The sequence below is a fragment of the Anomaloglossus baeobatrachus genome, chromosome 4 (genome assembly GCF_048569485.1).
Source record: "Anomaloglossus baeobatrachus isolate aAnoBae1 chromosome 4, aAnoBae1.hap1, whole genome shotgun sequence".
NCBI classification, from domain to species: domain Eukaryota; kingdom Metazoa; phylum Chordata; class Amphibia; order Anura; family Aromobatidae; genus Anomaloglossus; species Anomaloglossus baeobatrachus.
Genome location: NC_134356.1, coordinates 521057390 through 521075138, shown reverse-complemented (window position 1 = coordinate 521075138; position 17749 = coordinate 521057390). Strand labels below are relative to the sequence as shown.

General features: G+C 47.0%; 1 protein-coding gene across 1 annotated transcript in view; it reads left to right on the top strand.

Moving 5' to 3' along the window:
• The window catches only part of LOC142303965 (ras and EF-hand domain-containing protein-like), a 93031-nt gene that overhangs the window by 6591 nt on the left and 68691 nt on the right, over positions 1 to 17749 (top strand). Inside the window, 1 exon segment of the mRNA XM_075345886.1 lies at positions 13391 to 13546. Coding sequence (XP_075202001.1) covers positions 13391 to 13546 — 156 coding nt within the window.

The following is a 17749-nucleotide window of genomic DNA, read 5'->3' as shown; positions in this document are numbered from 1 at the left end:
CCACATACCTGAAGGTGCCCCGTTGATCGGTACAACCAATTATACGCAAGTACAAACAAGATGGGAATGTATTGTCCAGCCATCATACCGCTCAGGAAGGAGACTGGTTCTGTGCACCAGAGATGAATGTGCTTTGGTCAGACATCTGCTTATCAACCAAAGAACAAAAGGGAAAGACCTTGTGAAGATGCTGGTGGAAGCTGGTAAGATTGTGTCATTATCCACAGTGAAACGAGTACTGTATCAGCATGGGCTAAAAGGCTTCTCTACCAAAAAGAAGCCATTACTCCAAAAGAAACTTAAAAAAAGCCAGATTAATGGTTGCAATGGACACAGGAACCAAGACCTTTATTTCTTGGAGACCTGTCCTGTGGTCTGACAAAAAACTGAAATTGAACTGTTTTGCCATAATGACCATCACTCTGTTTAGAGGAAAAAGGCAGAAGCTCTGAAGCCTTAGAACACCATCCCAACTGTGAAACACGGGGGTGGCAGCATCAGATTGTGGGTTGTTTTGCTGCAGGAGGGACTGGTGCACTTCACAAAATAGATGGCATCATGAGGAAGGAAGATTGTGGCAATACTGAAGCAACATTTCAAGGCATCAGCCAGGAACTTAAAGCTTGGGCAGAAATGGGTCTTCAAAATGGCCATTGACCCAAAGCATACTGCCAAACTAGTTACAAAGTGGCCTAAGGATAACCGTCAATGTTTGAGTGGCCATCACAAAACCCTGATCTCAATCCTATTGAACATTTATGGACTAAAGGCCACTTTACACGCTGCGATATCGGTACCGATATCGCTAGCGTGGGTACCCGCCCCCATCGGTTGTGCGACACGGGCAAATCGCTGCGCACAACATCGCCCAGACCCGTCACAAGTACTTACCTGCCTAGCGACGTCGCTGTGACCGGCAAACCGCCTCCTTTCTAAGGGGCGGTCCGTGCGGCGTCACAGCAACGTCACTACGCGGCCGCCCAATCAAAGTGGAGGGGCGGAAATGAGCGAGACGTAACATCCTGCCCACCTCCTTCCTTCCGCATTGCGGGCGGCGGCAGGTAAGGAGAGGTTTCTCATTCCTGTGGCGTCACACGGAGCGATGTGTGCTGCCGCAGGAACGAAGAACTACATTGTACACGCTGCAGCAGCATAATTGAGAATGGACCCCCCTGTCACCGATGAGCGATTTTGAATGTTTTTGTGACGATTCAAAATCGCTCATAGGTGTCACACGCTACAACATTGCTAATGCGGCCGGGTGTGCGTCACAAACTCCGTAACCCCAACGACATTGCATTAGCGATGTCGTAGCGTGTAAAGCGGCCTAAAACTGAAAAGGTAGGTGCGAGCAATGTGACTTATACTCATTATACACATGGCTCAGTTACCCCTGTTCTGTCAGGAGGTATAGGCCCCAATTCCTACCAATTATTGAGAAGCCTGTGAAAGGATATCCCAAACATTTCACCCAAGTTATACAGTTTAAGGGCAATGGTACCAAATACTAATGAAATGTATGTAAACACACACACACACACACACACACGCACATATATACACATAGCGCACATGCATGTATACACTGAACACATACACACACACGTCTTCACACACATACACACACTGCTGCATACTCACCTGTCCGGGGCCGCCGCCGCTTCTGCTGTCAGCGCTTTACTGCAGTTGAATGCTTTGTGGTGCCGTAAAGCATTCAACTGTAGTAAAGCCATGACAACTTCCTGCAGCGGCAGAGAGGTCTGTGTGCCTGAGGACTTCAAGAAGCAGCTGGAGACTCCGCAGGGACGGAGGAGAAAGGTGAGTATCTTTTATTGTGTGTAAACACCGGCATAATAGGGGACAGAAGGGAACCAGCAGGAGCACATTATTAAACAATGGAGACATTACTGCACGGGACATTAAGGACAGGGCACTTTACTATACAATGGCGACATCACAGTGGGGGACATTACAGCAGGGGATATCAACCCCGCCCCCCCCCCCCACCAGATCTGTATGCCCCTAGCCCCCCAGCCCACCTCACCAGAACTGTATGCCTCCATCCCCCTAATCAGATCTGTATGCCCCATGCTCCCCTCACCAGATCTGTATGCCTACAGCCCCCCACCAAATCTGTATGCCCCCAGACCCACTCGCCACTGCTCCTGTGAGCACCACTAAGCATACAGATGTTGATTTCACCGCACTCCAAATACGATAGCATTGGGCCTATTTCTAGTTAAATAATAAAGTTGGGTTGAATCCGCAGATTACACAAGTCAATATTTGCTGAGGGTATTGTGTGCTTATACTGACACTGAGCATATCCTGCATCTAATGTGGTGTTTGTTTTCTTTTTTTGCTGTTGTACTCTAAAAACGCAGCGATATCGCTAAGGAGCGTACCTGCCCCCGTCGGTTGTGTGTCACGGGCAAATCGCTACCCGTGGCGCACATCGCTTACACCCATCACACAGGACTTGCGTGTATAGTGACATCGCTGTTGCTGGCGAACCGCCTCCTTTCTAAGGGGGCGGTTCGTTCGGCGTCACTAAGCGACTGCCCAATAGATGCGGAGGGGCGGAGATGAGCGGTCCGAACATCTCGCCCACCTCCTTCCTTCCTCATTGCGGGCGGCCGCAGGTATGAGGTAGTTCCTCGTTCCTGTGGTGTCACACGTAGCGATGTGTGGTGCCGCAGGAACGACGAACAACCAGCGTCCTGCAACAGCAACGATTTTATGAAAATGAACGAGGTGTCAACGATCAACGATAAGGTGAGTATTTTTGATCACTAACACTCGCTCGAGCTGTTACACACAACGACGTCGCTAACGACGCCGGATGTGCGTCACGGAATCCGTATATCGTTAGATACGTCGTTGCGTGTAACGGGGCCTTTAGTATTGTTATCCACTACTTTGTAAAACCTCTTCTCAAGTGAAACCATGTCCCTTGCAAAATAAAAACCGCATATTATGTCGTCTTGGAGGACTGCCATTAGAGTGAAGTCGGCAGCCACTGATTGCTATGACACATGAGCGCTGACATTGAATGAATGGCACCGGTCCAGGAGTTGAGTATATGCTGGTTTTCTTCTCCATGGGGCATAGTTTCATCTACGAAAGGGTTGTCCAATTTGCCACCAAATGAGACTGACCTATTCCCAATCAACACTTTTGTTTGAACTGTCGCAGTTTTACCTTACAGATGACAAATTATGTGCCAAAGTCATATTTTAATCTCAAAGTGCCAAAATCTTGAATATTTATTCAATAAGGGTGCGTTCACACTGGACAAATTTCAGGAATGGGCATTTTTTTGTAATCCAGTCAAAACAGGCTGCTAAATGTTCGCTGCAAGAAATACGGTAAGTTTTAAGCATTCTTAATAATCATTGTTACTTGCAGCCCATCATTCGGTACCAAGAGATTTGGACAATATTTTATGTGCATGGAGCAATCATATTAATGCTTCTGTGTGCTTGTAGTGCAGTTGGCTTATCTAAAGTGATCCTTAGATGTCGCTGATCGGAGGTCATTTAACAGCTGTAGATCTGCCAGTGTAAATGCTGCATCACAAGTGTAGCAATGTGCAGGAGGATGGAAAGACAAAGAGCGCAATAGGGTCTTAACTGTATGCAAATGGGAGAATATGTGAGGGGGATGCGCTCCCCTGATTGCATTGAGAGGCACAACTCCTGTAGAAGCCTAGAATAAGCGGCTGCCGCGGCTCCATGTTATGTAGAGGTCAAGGGATAGGAGACAATAGATATACCGTACTCCGCTGTCGGCGATCCAGTGGAGTCCAGACCATAGAGTGAAGAACATGGAGAGATACTAGCCATGATGGAGAGGACATAATTCTTTAAAACATCTGAATGCTAGATACAACTATGTGCTCAGCACTAGTCCATGGAATATAGTTGTTTTTTTTTTTTTTTTTTTTTAAATTTGTCAGAGGCGAAGTAGTAAAATGGTGAATTCTTCAATTTATCCCGATAAGCAGCAAATTGAACAAAAAATTTCTGCCACCTCCCTCAAGAAATCTGAGTGTTATTAAAGGTAACCTGTCATGTAAGAAAAATACTTTAAACCTGCAGGTTAATGGCGTTCTGAAACTCCCTGGTTGCCAGACTTCGCTACCTGGAGGAAATGATCTTTATTCCTCCCTGCAGCTTAAAGCCTGCTTTACACGCTGCAATTAATCGTGCGATCGCACCTGCCCCCATCGTTTGTGCGGCACAGGCAATGTTGCCCATGTCGCACAATGTTATAACCCCCGTCACACGTACTTAACTTCCAAACAACCTCGCTGTGGGTGACGAACATCCTCTTCCTGATGGGGGAGGGACGTTCGGCGTCACAGCAACGTCACACAGCGGCCGGCCAATAGAAGCGGAGATGAGCGGGACATAACATCCCGCCCACCTCCTTCCTTCCGCATTGCCGGCGGGACGCAGGAAAGCTGTGTTCATCGTTCCCAGGGTGTCACACGGAGCGCTGTGTGCTGCCTCGGGAACAATGAACAACCGGACGTTCGATCTATAGAAAATGAGCGACGTGTCAACGAGCAACGATAAGGTGAGTATTTTTGCTCGTTCACACTCGCTCGTAGCTGTTACACGCTACGATATGTCAAATGATGCCGGATGTGCGTCACTTACGACGTGACCCCGACGACATATCGTTTGATATATCGTAGCGTGTAAAGCCTGCTTTAGTCTTTCAGTCATCGAAGAGCTGCCGGCAAGGTTTCAATCACCACTCAGTGCATAGTGAGAAGTGACTATAACTGCTCTCCCCCCACACTTACAGATGCTGGCTTAGCATTACAGTTGTAATACGTTATAATTTGTTTTAGTTTAACTGGATGTTACACAGATCTGTAATGCAGGGGACAAAGTAAATGCCCCTTGAAATAAACTGTTCCAGATCTGATATCACCCCAGTCAGTGTGTGTGGGGAGGGTGAGAGCTGACAGTACTGTGAAATGATATCTGGCAGTATTTGTAATGATACAGCAGAGCTGAGATATGTATCTATACAGTAGCTGCAGAGATCATTGTGCGAAGGGGGCGTGTTCTTTTCTCCTGCATGATGCTGTCTGCTTATGATTGGTCAACTTCATACAGTGGAAGAAGTACACACCCAGACACAAATCTCTGATGATATCCAGCTGAATTTAAAGGGGGTCTCCGAGAATGAGAGAGGATGATGTCTCTGATATAATTAAAAACTGTATCCTCAGTAATCTGTCAAAATTTTGACAGTGCAGAGTCGTCTTATAGGCTATACAGGACTATAGACTCCTTCTGTTAAAGGACAGAGCTTTTATTAAAAAAAAGCATGTGCCTCAAATATGTCATTAGAAATACGGCAGTAAAATATTTTTGGCTCCTTTTTACTTCTTGAAAAGTATCGATCATATGTGATAGAGCGACCTCAAACTTTAGGAGACATTTGTAAATTGGATATTCACAAACAGGAGTGGCCACGTGCTAGTGTTTCTGTGGTACTTGTATGCTTAATTCTTTCTCATCTTACAGTAGTATTCTATGCAATGCATGGCTGAAGAACTACAAGGTCTTTTACTTCTTTCTGGTGTATTATTACAAAAAAGTGTAACTAATCCTATCCACTGATAAATATGTTGCCTGTTGCAGTCTCATGTAATGTGAAAGTGTACTAGACACATTCTTAGCTGTGACATGCATGGTATGGGGTGGGATTGCACCCAGAACTAGATTCCTTTGGCTAGGTGTTTGAATAATTGACATTTTTTTATTACAGATTCCTAACCCCATTCAGTGCTCTAAGCAATACAGGATGCTGCTCTCAGATAGCGCCTCATCATAGGGCAGTGCACACATCTGTTCCTCCACTGTGCCCCGTGCAAATGTCACCTTACTCTTTCCTGTAATCCTGGCCCAGGAGGGAGTCACTGGCTTTATATTAAAGTTTTAGTTGTCAGTCCTGTGGCATGTAAGGCTAAGTTCACATTTCCGTTGTTCTGCATCAGTCACATGCGTTGCTTGACGCATGTGACTGATGCGTTGTACAACGGATGACAAGGAACAGAATTCATTGTCGGACTCTGTTCTGTGCGTGGGGCGGAGTTCGAGGTGGGTGGAGCCGAGCGGGGCCGTGGCGCTGAGGACGTCAGTGCCGCGGGGACTGCAGGGCTGGGGACAGGTGTGTGTGTGTGTGTGTGTGTGTGTGTGTGTGTATGTATACATGCGGAGTGCGGGAGGGGGCGGAGCCGAGCGGGAAAGTGTCGGGCTCCCTGAACACGTATCCAGGGTAAATATCGGGTAACTAAAAGCAAAGCACTTTGCTTGGTTACCCAATATTTACACTGGTTACCAGCGTGCACCGCTTAGTGCTGGCTCCCTGCTCATGTAACCAGTGTAAATATCGGGTAACTAACCAAAGCGCATTGCTTAGTAACCCGATGTGTATCCTGGTTATGGTGTGCAGGGAGCCAGAAAGAGCATGCGCAGCGAAATCCTACGGATTGCGCTGCTCAAAAAACGTTACAGGCTGCGCTCCTTCCGCCCCGCGGTCAGTCGTTCCACGACTGATCAGTCGGGCAGAGGATGCAACGCAGCATCATCAGTCACAATCCGCCGCTCATACAAGTCTATGGGAACAACGGAATCCGCTAAACGGATTCCGTAGTTTACCAGAGCAGCGGATTGTGACTGATACAATTTAACGGAAGTGTGAACCTAGCCTAAGTGAATACATTTGTGAGCAGTGTACTGTCAATGCTCAATAGGTCTTCATGCTCCATTATAATTAAGAGAGGTTTGCTGTGTTTTGTTTTTTTTTTTTTTTTTGTTTTTTTTAACTTTCAGTTTTCTAATTTCTGAAAATATCAAATCCTTGGTACATCCAGCACTACTACTTCTGAGATTGGCTTAATTTTTCTTATTCCTCAGGTCAAAATGACTGTTTAACCAAACATAAGTGCTCAGTGCAACCTTGACATGGACAGACAGTTCTGTACACCGTCTTCTACACTTGTCTTACATCTATCTCAGCCTTCCTCTTCCTTGATTGACAGCTGTGGCTTTACCGGCACCTTAGATGGGTCTGGGACAGATGGGAAAACAAGTTGGTGGATAGGTGCAGCCACATTGCCTGTGCTTGGTTTGAATGGTCCTTTTGTGTCGGCATACTTGAGTTAGTAAATGATCATTTGTTGTCTCAAAACTTCTCAACAGGCAAGGTAGCCATCATAATTCTGCTATATACTAGTAACCTTGCACACGTCTCGGCCAGATCCTCCGTGTGCATTAAAGCGCACCAATCGCCAGGCTTTTCCTATAGAACCTAAAGCCAGTGCTATACTGGCATCAGAGTGATTCTATACATAGCTTTTGAAACACAAGAAAGTAAAGCTTATAAAATGAACAGTTTTTTTGATTGGCAGCAGCTGTAGAGCAGATAATAGCTGGGGTGGGTTTTCATAAAGATTCCCCCCCGTCTGTTGTTTCTCCTATTTATTATTTATGCTAATTCTATTATTGAAGGTTGTGCCTATAAATCATGGTTCCTAGAAGGACCTTGCTGATGTCATACCCATGTGACTAGAAGGGGCGGTGCGAGGCCAGCGGAAAGATAATGTTGCTTCCTGGTATCAGCTATGTTGGCCGAGGCCTCGCCCCTTCTAGTCACATGGGTATGATGTCAGCACAGGTCCTTATAGCCACCATGATTTATAGCCACAACCATTAGTAAAACACCTTCTATAATGGAATTAGCATAAATTAATGGGGGGAAGATGGACAGACAGGGGAGTGGGAATCACTATCAAACCCCACCTCAGCTGCTGCAGCTGCTGTCAATCAAACTTAATTTTACAAGCTTTACTTGCTTGTGTTTCAAAACCTATACGTCCGAGCTGACAACTAATGGTATGTATAGAATCAGCCTCATAGTGCCAGTATAGCACTGGCTGTAGGTTATATAGGAAGATCCTGATGATTGGTGCGCTTTTAACTAAGCCTCAGTGATGTATGTATAGCTGCTTGCCGTCCATCGGCAGCAGATGAGAACTATGGCCATGTAATGTTATCATATGCCCAAAACTAAAGCTTAGTATAGATCTATTATGTGGATGTACAAAACACTGTTGCCAGTAAGCATATTATATTGTAGAATAATGCAAGTTGGTGATGCCATGAGTATATGACCAAGAATGTGGCGATCAGTATGTCAGCTCATTTGTACATCAGCACACCACAGTAAGCGCATTACACTTCCACAAGAAGGGGGTCTGCGCTTGCACCAAGTAATTTACCAGTGACTGGATCTTGTGTGACAAAGTACATTGGACCAGGGCCAGTCAGGCTTAGTCATAGGTCATAGAAAAGTCACAGTATTAATTCTCCACCTAGACTGCAAACATTCACGGAGATGTCAGTGGGTATTTGTGACAGTGTCGGAGCAGTGTAAAACTGGTCTTAAGAGTTACACCTGTTTGTAGAAGATAAAAGGAAAGTGCCATCGCCCACATTCCTCGCGCTCCCAGTCTCGGCTGCTAGAGTCATGCTTTTTACAGTGTTTATTCGCTCATAATCCAGGTTTATTAATTCTACATTCGGCTTGTAAGCAGCGTGCAGTTTTTGGCAATTAACACACTCTGCCAACAGTGTAATTTCCTACAGGATTTTTATATCTCTGAAATCACAGAAGACCTGTATAAATAGATGTTATTAATCTACTCATAGCTGAGGATCGTGTAACCTTCAAAGCATCCAGCAATTACAGAGCAATGTCACATGGTGCCCAAGGCCTGGCTGTAGATATAGTGCAGGAATGTTTGCAGTTTGTCTCTGCAGCAGGTATATGGATGGAGAAGAATCAATCCTGTTTTATAGACCATGTGCATTTCAGACTGGATTTAGTAGCTCCATTATGCTGACGTGGTATAAAATCCTTACTTTCATAGTCGTTTTATTAATGGAGGAGTGAGCTGTCTGATTCACATGTATTACTAGTAACCTGATGTATTCATCAGCTGTAAATTTTATTAAACCAATATTTCTTTGTCGCTCCATTGGGAGACCCAGACAATTGAGGCCACGGGCGCGTCTTTTGCCCCGGCCTTTGCAGCCGTGTGGGCACTCCAAGCTATCTCAGCTTGTCTGGCTGAGATTAATGCTGTCACACGTAATTCTGCTCCGCAAGTTGCGTCTTTGACTTCTCAAGCGTCAGCTTTTTCTTCCTACGCCATGAACGCAGTCCTAGACTCTGCTAGCCGTACAGCTGTGGCATCCGCTAACTCTGTGGCAGTCCGCAGGGCCATGTGGCTGCGCGAATGGAAGGCAGACTCGGCCTCCAAGAGGTTCTTAACCGGTTTGCCGTTTTCTGGCGACCGCTTGTTTGGCAAACGATTGGATGAGATTATTAAGGAATCCAAGGGAAAGGACTCCTCCTTACCCCAATCCAAACCTAAGAGACCTCAGCAACGGAAAATACAATCGAGGTTTTAGTCCTTTCGTCCCTCCGCCAAGCCCCAATCCTCTTCGTCCAGCAGGCCGGAGAAAGGCCAGAGGAACTCCTATGCGTGGCGGTCCAAGTCACGCCCCCAAAAGGCCGCAGGAGGCACTGCCTCCAAGGCGGCCTCCTCATGACTCTCGGCATCCCCTAGCCGCATCCTTGGTCGGTGGCAGGCTCTCCCGCTTTGGCGACGCCTGGTGGCCACATGTTCAAGACCGATGGGTGAGAGACATTCTGTCTCACGGTTACAGGATAGAGTTCAACTCTCGTCCTGCGGCTCGTTTCTTCAGAACCTCTCCGCCCCCCGCTCAGGCCGACGCACTTTTTCAGGCAGTGGACGCTCTGAAGACAGAAGGAGTTGTGATCCCCGTTCCCCTTCAGGAACGTGGTCGCGGCTTTTACTCCAACTTGTTCGTGGTGCCAAAAAAGGACGGATCATTCCGTCCCGTTCTGGACCTCAAACTACTCAACAGACATGTGAGAACCAGACGGTTTCGGATGGAATCTCTCCGCTCGGTCATCGCCTCGATGTCACAAGGAGACTTCCTAGCATCGATCGACATCAAGGATGCTTATCTCCACGTGCCGATCGCACCCGAGCATCAACACTTCTTGCGTTTCGCCATCGGGGACGAACACCTTCAGTTCGTGGCATTGCCTTTCGGCCTGGCGACAGCCCCACGGGTTTTCACCAAAGTCATGGCATCCGTTGTGGCGGTCCTACACTCTCAGGGCCACTCGGTGATTCCCTACTTAGACGATCTCCTAGTCAGGGCCCCTTCTCGGGTGGCGTGTCAACACAGCCTTACCGTCGCTCTGGCGACTCTCCAGCAGTTCGGGTGGATCATCAACTTCCCGAAATCCAAGTTGACACCGACCCAATCACTGACTTACCTCGGGATGGAGTTTCATACACAGTCAGCGGTAGTCAAGCTACCGCGGGACAAACAGCTTTCTCTGCAGGCAGGGGTGCAATCTCTTCTTCGGGGTCAGTCACACCCCTTAAGGCGCCTCATGCACTTCCTGGGGAAGATGGTGGCAGCGATGGAGGCAGTGCCGTTCGCGCAATTCCATCTGCGGCCACTCCAATGGGACATTCTCCGCAAATGGGACAGGAGGTCGGCTTCCCTCGACAGGGAAGTCTCTCTTTCCCTTGCAACCAAGACGTCTCTTCAGTGGTGGCTCCTTCCCAATTCTCTATCGCAGGGAAAATCCTTCCTACCCCCAACCTGGGCTGTGGTCACCACGGACGCGAGCCTGTCAGGGTGGGGAGCGGTTTTTCTCCACCACAGGGCTCAAGGGACCTGGACTCCGATAGTCTTCCCTTCAGATCAATGTTCTGGAGATAAGGGCAGTGTATCTAGCCCTATTGGCTTTCCATCGGTGGCTGGAGGGCAGGCAGATCCGTATCCAGTCGGACAACGCCACTGCCGTCGCATACATCAACCACCAAGGCGGCACTCGCAGTCGTCAAGCCTTCCAGGAAGTCCGGCAAATTCTGCAGTGGGTGGAAGCCACAGCCTCCACCATCTCCGCAGTTCACATCCCGGGCGTAGAAAACTGGGAAGCAGATTTTCTCAGTCGTCAGGGCATGGATGCGGGGGAATGGTCTCTACACCCAGAAGTGTTTCGAGAGATCTGTCGCCGCTGGGGAACGCCGGACGTCGATCTCATGGCGTCACGGCACAACAACAAAGTCCCGGCATTCATGGCTCGGTCTCAGGATCACAGAGCTCTGGCGGCGGAAGCGTTAGTTCAGGATTGGTCGCAGTTTCGACTGCCTTATGTGTTTCCTCCTCTGGCGATGCTGCCCAGAGTGTTACGCAAGATCAGATCCGACTGCCGTCGCGCCATTCTCGTCGCTCCAGACTGGCCGAGGCGGTCGTGGTACCCGGATCTGTGGCATCTCACGGTGGGACAACCGTGGGCGCTTCCAGACCGCCAAGACTTGCTGTCACAAGGCCCGTTTTTCCATCTGATGTATTCATCAGCTGTAAATTTTATTAAACCAATATATTTTCTAGTTCTGCACGGAGACTGTCCAGTTTTGGTGAGGGCTACACGATGAGCGTTGCTGTCACAGCCTTTATGTACCAGTTCACTCAATTATACCGATACATTGCCACTATACAAGTGAATGTGGTAGCATTGCGACACCAACACTACCCCTGACAAGCAAGTCCTAAAAATTAGACTTACATTTTTTGTGACTTGCTTGTCGCGACCTCATTCACTTCTGTGGCACCACGATGTAGCTGGAGCACTGAGTAAATTTCAGTCGCCATGTGGTCCTTCCATAAAAGTAATCCATTTACAGTATGCAAACTTTCACATGTTATATAGATGTTGTCCAAGACCCAGTGCTACACAGGACAATACAGGGGCTCTCAACTCTTCCTTCCAAAGGGGAGGGGGCTCTCAACTCTCCCTTCTAAGGCCTCTGCCACATTCACGTGAAAATCACGCACGTGCAGAGAGACACGTATTTCCCCTGCGTGTTGCGTGCAGGTAAGTACGTGTCTCTGGTACGTGCGGGACACGTGTGTTCTACGTGTGCTATCCGCGATAGCACACGTAGAACCAGTAATTAACATACTCACCTGGTCCTTCCTGCTGTCCGCGCTGCTGTCCGTGGTGCTGATCCTCGGTCTCCAGCCCTGCCGTCTCTCCGCTGCTGCTGCTGCGAGGCAGTGAAGTGAATATTCAATAAGCATAATGAGCGGCGGTCGGCAGCAAGAGGCAGCAGCGGCAGAGACAGGAGGGCTGGAGAAGGTGAGTAAATGTTGTTTGTTTGTTTTTTTTTCACTGACACGTGTGTTTTCTCCGGCGCGTGTCACACTGGACCGCATCCACACTACACCCGTGTGGTACGGGTGCGGGCCGTGTGACACCCGTGCTGCGGGAGAAAACACTGGCATGTCAGCGCTTTGAAAAACGCACACACGTACAAACACACACGGACACACGTTCCGTGTGGTTTTACGTGTGTGTGCCTGCTACAATAGGGTAGCATTGCTTAACGTGTCTCCGTGCCGCCAGTACGTGTAAAAAATGACAAACACGTGCCGGCGACACGGATGTGTGTCACAGGCCTAAAGAAGGATTGGGCATGTTGAATTTCATCATGCCCAATCCTTTGTTCTCAATGGATATAAGCCATTGCCCGAGTTGTGCGGCAGAGGCTTATTCCTCTCCCTCCTTTGAAAACACATGTATGCTCAGGGAAACCCTGCTTTCATTTGTATGTAAGTGTCGGGAGAAATACTTCTTTGATAGCTGTTTGTGCATCTTAAAATGTAACAGCAGTTTTAGAAAACATTTGACACATCACAGAGACATTAGAGGTTTTGATCTTTGGGGTCCGGCTGGTGAGAACGAATCACTGAAATGGAGGAGCAGAAGCACTTCGCTGAGTCCTTTTGTTCTCGAAGATAGGAAATCTGCTTAATATATGTCTATGTATATATATATCTATGGAGTGTCTTCAGTCTCGGGCAACTCTGCCCCTATTGTTTTAGTGATTGGTGAGAGTTTAAGCTGCCAAATCCCCACCGCTCGACATTTCTGATATTTCCGTGATGTCATAAGTTTCTAAAAGTACAACTACTTTCTAAATGTTGGCATAGAAAGATAGATCCCCAAGCGTGCTCGCATATGACGAATCTGATCTTTAGTAAACTTGCCAGGGCGAAAATAGGTTTTATAATTTTGATAACTGTAAAGGAAATGTTCCGTACAGGAAAATGTAGAAACGTTTTGTGTTATTTGTACTCGTCTATCACCGTTGTTTCTTTGGACTAAAGTGATGTAACCCCTAATTCTGCAGGAAGACAGATTTATTACTCCGTGTTAACCTTTTCAATCTATTTGTTCTATTTTCCAGAGAAACCAGAGAGCAGCTATGGAGCCTACACCAGGACATTCAGGGGGTGTCTGTACCCGGCCTCCTTGAGCAATATGAAAAACTGCTTGAGAACATGTCTTATGACTTCCGTGCTCAGCGGCTAAACACTGAAAAATTGGAATCCATTCTGAAAAGGTTTGTTTCTGAAAAACCTGAACCTGGCGTCAGTATTGTAACCTCTGTTTTCTGTCTCAGTAACCATGGCTATAATAGACTGGGTTTGCAAGGGATCTGACAATAGGACACCGTGAGGCACGTTATACAGGATGTAATGTCCGCGGCTCAGCATGAAAACAGGACACGGGGGCACACTGCTTAGAAATACTCTGCCTCCATATCAATCCCTAGTGTGTTGTTTAATTGAAAAGTGTATATTTTTCGTCTTTAATTTGAATGAAAAATTCTGAACAAAAGCATCCAAATTGCAAGCTTCCATCCGTGAAGTCATTCTGGAAACTGGAGAAGTGAGGGATAATGATACCTCAAGCCAAAGTCTGCTGCATATGTCCTGTGAGACCTCATATGCTTTGGTTCATTACAGCGATCCAGAACAATATACGTATGCAGGGATTTATTAAGGTACTTTCACACTTGCGTTGTTTTCCTTCCGTCACAATCCGCCCTTTTGGAAAACAGCGAAATCCGTTAACGGATTCCGCTATTTCCCATAGACTTGTATGGATGACTGATTGTGCCAAAAGGACCTGCGTTGCTTCCGCTGGGCGACGCTCCGTTGCTTCCGCCCAGCGGGAGAAAAGAACGCAGCATGTAACGTTTTTTTGAGCAGCGGAATCCTTAGGATTTCACTGCACATGCTCTCTCTGGCTCCCTGCACTCGTAACCAAGATAACTATCGGGTAACCAAGGAAAGTGCTTTACCCAATATTTAAGGCTGCTTTACACCAGACAATCTATCATGCGATAGATCGTCGGGGTCACGGTTTTTGTGACACACATCCGGCATCGCTGGCGATGCCGGCCTGTGTGACACCTCCTAGCGACACAGTATCGCTCACAAATCGTGAGTCGGGTACTGCTCGCTAGGTTCCATAATATCGTTTAATTTAGTTGTTCATCGTTTCCGGGGTAGCACACGTCGCTCCGTGTGACACCCCGGGAACGATGAACAGCAGCTCACCTGCGTCACGTGGCCGCCGCCGGCTATGTGAAGGAAGGAGGTGGGCGGGATGTTTACGTCCCGCTCATCTCCGCACCTCCGCTTCCATTGGCCGGCGGCCGTGTGACGTCGCTGTGACTCCAAACGTCCCTCCCACTCCAGGAAGTGGACGTTCGCCGCCCACAGCGTGGTCGCACGAGAGGTAAGTACGTGTGACGGGGGTTACTGACTTTGTGCGACACGGGCAGCGATTTGCCCGTGACGCAAAAAGGACGGGGGCGGGTACGATCGATTGTGAAATCGCACAATCGGTCGTACCGTGTAAAGCAGCCTTTACCCTGGCCACGTGTGCAGGGAGCCCGACACTTCCCCGCTCTGCTCTGCCCCCTCCCGCACTCCACTCCGCGTGTGTGTTCCGCCCCCCGCACACATTCTCGGCGGCCGAGCGATCAGCTGATCACCCGGCTACTGGGAGCGATCAGCTGATCACCCGGCTACTGGGAGCGATCAGCTGATCGTTCACAATAGTCTGCCGCCGGTAAAAAAAACAAAAAAAACCAAAACGGATTCCGTTGTTTTGCAGCATCCGTTGCATCTGTTGTGCTACTATATGCAACACATCCGTTGCAACGGATGCCATTCAACGCAACTGTGAAACTAGCCTTAGTCTGCTAATCTTGCCCACATTGTTACAGAATTATTAAGACTGGCATTTCACACCTGTAAAATGGGGCCAGATGCAACAATGCAGGAAAGGCGACTCGGTCGTAACTCTTAACAGGTTTTTATTGTACGGGACAATGATATGATAGGGATGAGTGGGCACAACTTGGTACAGACATTCAAAGCGAACAAATCCAATCACAGTTGGCAAAAGGCACAGCTACAATCAACTGATCAGTTGCATATAATCAGCCCCCGGGCACTTTCCGTTTTTGCCTTTTTGTTTTTTGCTCCCCTTCTTCCGAGAGCCGTAACTTTTTATTTTTCCATCAATCTTGCCATATGAGGGCTTGTTTTTTGCGGGACGAGTTGTACTTTTAAATGAAACCATAAGTTTTAACATATAGTGTACTGGAAAATGGCAAAAAAATTCCAAGTGCGAAAAAATTGCAAAAAAAGTGTGATCGTGCAATAGTTTTTGGGATATTTTATTCACTGTGTTCACTATATGGTAAAACTGATGTATCTATGTGATGCCTGAGGTCAGTGCGAGTTTGTAGACACCAAACATGTATAGGTTTACTTGTATCTAAGGGGTTAAAAAAAATTCACAAGCTTGTCCAAAAAAAAGTGGCACACGTTTTGCGACATTTACCAACACCCGTAGCGTTCTCATTTTTCGGGATGTGAGACTCACTGACGACTTATTTTTTGCGTCTTGAGCTGATGTTTTTAACGGTATGATTTTTGCGCAGATGCTACGTTTTGATCGCCTGTTATTGCATTTTGCGCAAAGTTTGCGGCAACCAAAAAACGTAATTTTGGCGTTTGGAATTTTTTTGCCACTACGCCATTTACTGATCAGATTACTTGATTTTATATTTTGATCGGGCATTTCTGAACGCGACGATACCAAATGTGTGTATTTTTTTAACCCTTTAATTTTTAATGGGGTGAAAGGGGGCTGATTTGAACTTTAAGGTTTCTTTTATTTTTTTTTTAAACTTTATTTTTACTTTTTTTTTTTTTATTATTTTACTAGTCCCCCTAGGGGGCTATAGCGATCAGCAATCCGATCGCTCTTATCTATCTGCTGATCACAGCTATACAGCTGTAAACAGCAGATAGTCACTTCCTGTTTCACCCTGCTCCGAGCCGGGTGAAAACGAAAGTGAAACTTCGTAGCTGCAGGCATCATCACAAGACCCTGTGCTACGATGGCAACCACCGAAAGTCACGTGATCATGTCACGTGACTTCCGGTGGGGGCGGGGTAAGTAACTGTCATGGCGGCGCCCATATACATATCGCTGCCAGATTTTGTCAGCGAAATGTCAGGGGTTAGTGGCCGCGGGTGGAAGCGATTCCACCCGCGGCTAGCAGGCACACATGTCAGCTGTTGAAAACAGCTGATATGTGCGCAGATCGCCGCCGCCTGCCCACGGCAGGGGGCGGGGATTAACGGCACACGATCGGGTCGTTAAGGGGTTAAGCAAGAAAACGTGATGTGTGTATGTATATGTGTGTGTATATGTATGTGTATATAATATATATAATTATAAAATATTTATGCGTGTGTATATAATAGAATATATCTCTCCATTGGCACACTAGGCCTAACATGACCTCCCTATAATCTTCTACGCCACAAGTCCAACTTTAGCAAGCAAATGGCTTTACATGCTTAATCCCATATGGCCCTCTTCGGCATCTGAATGCTCGACTGGTGGCTGTAAGCCAGCTTTGCTGCCAAATAACCTTCTTGGTGCAGGTTTTGCCGCCAACTCCTCTCTCAGCTCTGGCCAGGCCTTTTATATTTAGTAACTGCATTACAACTGTCACTTGACCTCTGTTTCTCCTATATATGCTTCCCTCTGGGAAACGCAAACTTCGTTGTTTAGTTCCTGCTGCCTTCTTTGGCCAGCAGATGGCGATGTTCTCCTGTAGACTCTGTGAGATGTTACTTCAGTGTCTCTTTTGCTGTTCAGTTCCATTACACACCAGGCTTTAAAAATAATGTTTGCACCAAATATACCTCTTAATAAATTTTTTGGGCTCAAGTAAAATCTACATTTGCACCCAAATTTCTGCTATTTTCTGAGTTTAGGTTTTGTATATCTTAGGGTTATTGCTCATTCCCTATACAGAATGAGCAAGAACGCATCGTTTTCCAGTTTTAGCCAAGTACTGTGTTTCAAATAAGTGAAGCTTAATACAGTTTTGAATTCTTGCACTTTTTTGAGCACCATGTATCTTTTTAGTGCTTGGTGGATGCAGAAAACTGGTTTAAACTGATGTAAGCCATAGTTTTTACTTCACTTGGGCTGATCTTGCCACCTGCATATGGTGGGTATTTTTTTTATTTTTGGGGGGATATAAACTGTTTGAAATGCCCCAAATGTTTAGGAGGTATGCACCTTTTAATAAATTTGGCACAAATCACTCAAACTAGAGAAATAGATGTCAGTTTATATAAATGTGGGCCAAAGGGTGAACGCTGTGCTATATAACACGTAGTACTTTTCCTGGCTCTTTGTCATAGTGTGATGTTCTCATACC